Genomic DNA, 6648 nt, shown 5'->3' with positions numbered 1-6648 from the left:
CCCCCCCCAATTCGTCCATCATGTGCCATGAGGAAGGTCTTTCTCTCACCCCACTCCTCTCTCAGTAATGACGTGTTTTGATTTGTCCTCTCTTGCAGGCAGTATTTCAGATGCAATCGGTGAAATGCCTTAACTGTCAGGAGGAGAACCGGGTGGTGTTACAGTGCCAACATGCCGTGCTTTGCGAGACGTGTGCTGAGGAGGGGGAATGCCCTATATGCCACCCCAACAGGCCACATTCTCTCCAGTCGTGACCCCTCAAGGACACATGGTTTATCATATCACATAGAACTTTTTAAATTGATATATATATATATACATATATATATATATATATTATATATATATATATACATAAAACAAAAATTAGTTGCAGAGCACTTTTTAATATTTTACATCCCCCATCTAAACTGCCTTTCACCCATGCCCCACTGATTCTAACTCTTTAGGAACTTTGAGAGCTGTTTTTAGTACAGATCAAAGGGCCATTAGCAAAGAATCTGTGGTTTGTTTGGTTTTTTTCCCCCCTCTCTTTTCTACTTGTTCATAACAGATTTTTTGACTCTTTCCAGAATAATTTGGAACAGGCAATATTGGGCTTCCAGGTGCTTTCCAGAGTGATGATTGGACTTCTAGGCAGGACTCAGATGAATTCAAATGGTTTGATCATGTCTTCAACCTCCTGCTCTTTTTATAACCCAGCTTGTTAAGGACGTCCCCATGGGTAGGAAGCCTTGTGGGGTCTCCGCCAGTTTGGAGCCATGCTTGCTCAGATTGCTTACCGATCTCTGAATGTGCAGGAGCTTTGTCTGTCCCTTTTAAACAGCAAAGTTCACTTTTTAAAAGTTTTTTACACAATTTGTATATTTGTATAAAAACAAGAAAAAGCAAAAAATACTGAATTTAGAGCAAGTCAGGCCCAGCCCAACCCAGTAATCTAATGGCTGGCGTACATACTACTTAGAGTACCTACTGGGTTTCAGTGTGCTCAGAAATACTGCCCCTCACGTAGGCAAAGGATAGTCTATGGAAGGGAGATAGATTCAGCATTTCCTTGTGTTGGCTTTCTAGAAACAGCTCCCAGCTTCTGATTGGATCATAAGGCTTTTTTTCTTAGCCAGGGGGAACTAGTTCATAATCATTGCAGGTGCATTTGGGAGAGATTCCACGTGATGTGAGAGAATCTCAGCTTGGCGACACTAAGGCGAGGTAACAAATGATCCTTCTCAAGCTGACCTGATGTTTTCTGCATCACTGCCTCAAGGGTAGCACGATGCTCTGGGTGCATTTAGTGTTCAGCAAAAGACATTTTATGGCAGTCCATCTGTTCCAGGCTTTAAGAGTGGCTAGTCCCAGAAGCCTCAGACAGTTTAAATTCCTTCCCTTTGATGCTTTTATATTGTAAGGAAATTTCCTCCTGACCTTAGCTGCTGATCCCGTTATACTCTGAAACATGGTGCTTGTTAATGCTTTTAAACCTATGTAGTGTAGCTGTAGAGGCTGTTCTCATTTATACACATGTATAATCCTGATTTGAAACTTACTAAAGCTAGATAGCCCACTAGTGCCCTTGGCATTCTACAGGTTCCTTGCACAGTCCTGGGTTGGGATAAAATGGAAGTTTAGAAAGGAATTCCACATGCAAGGTAAAAAACCCAAAACCACCAGCTGGCCTGTATAAATCTTCCTGGTGACTTGCTGATGGTAAGTGGCAGTTTGATTCAGGCAGTCTGACAGAGTAGGTATATGGCTACCAATCTGTCTCTGGTTTCAGTCAGAGCTGAAGGGAAAGTAGGAGCTCAGGTCCCATGAATGCACTTCCATTTCCAAGACATTCCTTTTGTTTCATGCAAGGGAAATATTCCAGTGTCTCTCTCTCTCCCTCTGCCTGCTCCAGGATCATCTTCTGCACATGCCCTTTCCACAGGCCATGTCTGGATCCTTCCAGGGGACCTGCCCAGCTGTGAGTACTGTGGGCCTGTACCTCCCAGCACTGTCAGCAGGGAAACTCAGGGACTTTGTCCTAAGGATTCTCTTGTCCACTGAATTTGCTCCCTTCAATCATCTTAGCTTAGCAGGGTAGGGAGAGCCATGAACGTCCAGATTAGCTCTTTACCAGCACCAAATTGCCTGGTGCATGGTTTTCTTTTAATATAACAAAAAATGCCCCTGGCCAGGACCCTGAGCCTTTCTATTACCACTTTTCTAAATGTAACTTGACTCTCTCTTTCAGGTGGATGACCCTAACCTGCTGGGTTTCCAGCCAAGTGGCCAAGCATCTGTTAAGTGGTGGGGCTCTCTCAAGGGCACTCCCTGTGTTTGGGCTGGACAGATAATGGGGTACTGTCCTGCAAACCGCCCAACCTCGGTGGTATAGATTCTGCCCTTAGTGCAGATTCACAGTTCACCCAGAAGTCCAAGAGAATTGTGTATTGGAGATCCAAATTGCACTTTCATTTTTCACTTACAGCCCCATCCTGCAATCTTGGCACAAGCATTGTAGTCTGTTTTAAGCATTACTAGTGCACCCCTCACAGGCAACCTCTAGGTCTCGTAGACACCCATGAAAAAGCATCAGAAAGGACCTGTCTCTTGGTGTTTTATCTGTATAAGAGCTGCAGGATTAAGCTTCCTAATCGCATCAGTTATTCCTGGCTACTAATTTGGCTCTGGTTGATTTGGGATAATTGACCTGCCCTTCGCCAACCTGGAAAAGCACTGGAAACCCCAACAGCCTTTTGTTGTTAGTAGGAACAAGTGAACTGTTACCAGATTTTCAAAGCGCTTCATATTTAATGTAAGGCAACAATGAGATTTGCTTCCATGATTCCATCTTTCCTTTGCATGGAAGGGGTTAATATGCATTCCCAAATGATCTCTTAAGTGCAGCTCTGTGTAGTTCTGTTTTATTTTTTCCCCCCATTAACTTGTTTTGGGGGTGGGGGGGTTTTTTGGTAAAAATGCTTTTTTTTTTTTTTTTTTTCTCGTGTACTTTATTGTAACTAGCATCATTTTTTAATTTTTTTTGTATGGAGACACACTGTTGAGTGATTATTGTGGCTATGTTGTTTGGTTATAGCCTTAGAATGTCTGTGCTATGGGGCAGGTGCTGGTCGGTAAGGCCGGTGAACCTGCCTCCGTCTGATCTTAAGGAAAGGTCTTTTGTTAAAATATGTGAGAATTCTTTTTTTTAAAAGCACACAAAAAGGGCAGGAGGGAGGGAGAGGAAAAACCCAATGCAACTAACATTTACTAAACACTTTTTGTAACTAATTTAAAAATAATAGGAAATAAATTCTCCAATCAGGTCTATAAATTAGAAGAGCTGAATCCCATCAGCCCGTTTGACTAAAGATGGAAACTAGTTTGTAACATTTAATTTTGTTACCATTGAGGTTTGTCCCTCTCCTTCCTCTCCATGGGATTGTCCAAAATGACCCTGTATAGTTCTTTGGACAAATCAATTTGTTCTGAACTGTTCAGTATCTGGCTATACGATTCCCACAGGGGACTTTACAAGTGTGTTCCCCTCTTTCATCAAGGTGAAGTTTTCCCACTGAGCTGCAGCTTCATGCCTGTCCCAGTAAGACTTGGTAATTCCATTAATGATACAGAACCTCACTGGCTGTGCCGGGGATCAATTTTTCCCCATGTCTACTGGCGGATTGCTTAACCAGTGAGGAGCAAGAGAAATTCCAGCTTGGAGAACAGCACATTTTGCCTGCCAGGCAAAACACAGTTTCTCTGTTTAAGACTTACCCTGAAGGACCAAAGAATCCAAATTGGAATCAAAATGCTCCCCATCGCTGCACTCAAATCCTGATGCTCCCTTACCACACTGGAGTCATGGCAGAACAGGTTAAAGGATTTAGCAGGAGGGGTTGGCTGTATCCTCCAGTTCACTCTCTTCTGGCCTCTCCTTCCTGGCTTTTTCTCTCCTTCCTCTGGTTCTGTAAGAAAACAGTCTTTTTAATCTAGGTTTCTATGAATTTTTGATTGCTGCTTTTTTAAAAGAAATATCCTAAATGTGAATGATTTCTTTAAGCACCAGGTGGAAAAGAGAATTGGATAGTTTCTTGGTTTGCAAAAGCTTTGAGGGGCTGCTCTCTCACTAGGAATTGGGTTCTTTTCCCCCGCAAGGATTTAAGCAAAGTGAAGGAAAAAAGGCAAGATGTCCAACCCCCGCTGTAGCAGCTGCCGACTTTACATCAGCCCAGGCAGGCGATGCCTGCAGAAGTCAGCACTGCTGTTAAGGCAACAAGATTTTGCCAGTCAGTTTGTGTGGTGTAAAAAGGGGCTTGTTGAAATATATCTGGTGCTAACGTATGCAGTCCCTCTAATGTACTGTCACATGCTGTATTTCGGACCAGGAAAGTCCATAGTAGAATGAATGAAATGAGTCTAAGGAGACCTTTCTTTGGACTGAGTCGCACTTAAAGACTCAGAACTATTTCCAGCCCTTCTGAGTTAGCAGCACAGTTGGCTGTTGCTAAACAGATTGAACATGCCTGGGAACATGCCCACTTCTCCCCACCCTTCCACAGAGAGTCCTCATTGGATTGTTAATGTTTTCCTCCCAAAAATGTCTTGTAGCGTTGGAAGGATTTCCTAGAAATGTTGACCTCTATGACTAATTGTGCTGGCTGGCAGTTTCCTAGCTGTGATTTGGGGGAAGGGAACATTAATTGTGTTGTGAAACCACAGTATTCTTTAAAGGTCAATAAACTTGTACTTTGTTATGAAAAAAATAAGAGCCTCTCCACTGGAAACAGGGATAATATACACTATCTGTCTGCGGGTGTTGAAACGCAAGGAAATCTCCTAGCCAATTTCCGCTTGGCTGGAACTGGCATCACCTTATCCTAGCAGGGACCATGCTTTAACTCATCGCCTGACCACATGGGCACCCAGCCAAACACCACCGGGGGCAGAGAGGCATGTGGCATAGCAGTCAGGTGATTTGGGAAAATGCCTCAAATCTGGAGTATGACGTTTTATATGAAGTCCCTGAAAAAGGGCTCTCTGCGGTTCTAATATTAGAAGGTTTTTATATTATCCATACATCTCTCTACTTAACCTGAGCCACTAGCAAGGGCTTGCACAGCTCAGACAATGAAGAGAATTCCTTACCGTGTGAGGAAGAGTTTTAATGCTGAATGGACTCAATATTTCATTGCTGTTCCACTAGCCACAAGTTCTCTTGTTCCCCCTTTTCTCCTCCACGAAGGAAGACTTATTCAGTGTTTTCCTCCAGGATTATAATAATCCTCGGAGTTGATGCAAACAGAAACTAGATGTTACTAGTGTAAAGAGAAGTATTTTAAAAGTGAAGTATTCCTGCAAACTAGTGACTGTGGATCAAAGATGTCTATGGGGATTCCCCACTCTGTAGCTTCCAATGTTAAAACAAAATAAATACAGTATACATTTAAACAATACTCACTGCAGTATTTCTGGTGGCCCTTTTCGACCACTCTTTCTCCTGGAAGTCCTAGGAGAAGGGGCACTGGACAGCCGTGCCCCTGAGTCTGTGTAGAAGTTGGCAGAATGGTAATCAGTGGTGTGTACAACGTGTTGTCAATTCCATGTATAGGCTGTGATACCAGCTGTCGTTCACTCTCTTGTATTCTGTAAATATGTGTGTTGGCTGTCAGAAACCTGGTTTAGACTCTTTTCTTGGCAAAGTGGATTTTGCATGTGGGGCTGTGATCTGTGTCACAATTTCCAAGGGCAGGATGGATTTTCTAGAGGACAATAAATTTTTATTTTTTTGCTAAGAAAAAAAACCCAAAGAGCTTGTGTGTGTATGTGTGCACAGCACATGTGTGCGGACACATGAACTTTGTGTGGTTTGCATCTGCTCAGGGGACCTAAGGAATTCCATGAAGTGAAGCCGATTACAGGCCCATCTCCATGCAAGGGTGTCAACAGAGGGGTTCATGACCAGGGTGCAGCCTAAAGAGGTTGCAGCTGTGGCGTGTGCAGAGATGAAGCACATGAACGGAGCCTGTGCTATGTCACACGTCTGACCGGAGGACTGCCAGAGCCACTAGAGACTTGGCAGGCGGTGCCATACAAGACATGCTTGGGCCTGCCTGAGAGAGCAGGTCTCAAGATCCTACCAAGGTAGGACCTCAGAGTGTCTCTCTAGGTAACATGCTCATTTCTCTGCTTTGTCTCCAATCCTCCCTTGTTCTTTATGGTAACTTTTAATGCATTTTTTTTAACCTTCTACTGCTTCTACAGAGATCTGAGCCAGGGTCTCTTCCAAAGATACAATTGCGCCTAAATGGTTGTTATTCCAAAACCTGTGTCTTGGTGGAATCTGGATTTCCTTTCCAAATTACTCAAAGGTGCCCTGAATAGTGAGTTGATATACCTAGTATCATGGGTTTCCACCTACATCATAATGCAGAACAGATTTTTCAGGCCAGATCAGGCCCACATGGATACCTAAGCAACACTGTTGAGGCATAGGTGTCAGGGATAGAAATTTAGCAAACAAGTTTAGTGACGATGCACAAGAAGGAAGATTGGTCGGCTTCCTGTGCCCAGCTGAGCTGGTTCTGCAAAGCCCTCAGGTGTAAAGGAAGCAGTGAAATTTTAAAGATCTGATCAGTAGGAAGGTGTTCTCCACACACACGCACA

The 6648-nt window shown here is 43.5% G+C and overlaps 1 protein-coding gene across 4 annotated transcripts in view; it reads left to right on the top strand.

Annotated features, from left to right (window-relative positions):
- The window catches only part of UNK (unkempt family zinc finger), a 38125-nt gene extending 32337 nt beyond the window's left edge, over nt 1–5788 (top strand). For all 4 annotated transcript variants that reach the window (XM_019503339.1, XM_019503354.1, XM_019503347.1 and 1 more), the window contains one exon: nt 99–5788. In XM_019503339.1, coding sequence (XP_019358884.1) covers nt 99–254 — 156 coding nt within the window. In that variant the 3' untranslated portion in view covers nt 255–5788. The remainder of the gene's footprint in view (nt 1–98) is intronic.
- Nucleotides 5789–6648: the final 860 nt, after the last annotated feature.

Source organism: Gavialis gangeticus, unplaced genomic scaffold, assembly GCF_001723915.1.
Source record: "Gavialis gangeticus isolate Ggan-Ray unplaced genomic scaffold, GavGan_comp1, whole genome shotgun sequence".
Classification (NCBI taxonomy): Eukaryota; Metazoa; Chordata; order Crocodylia; family Gavialidae; genus Gavialis; species Gavialis gangeticus.
The sequence above is the reverse complement of the archived record's forward strand: the minus strand, read 5'-3'. Positions and strand labels throughout refer to the sequence as shown.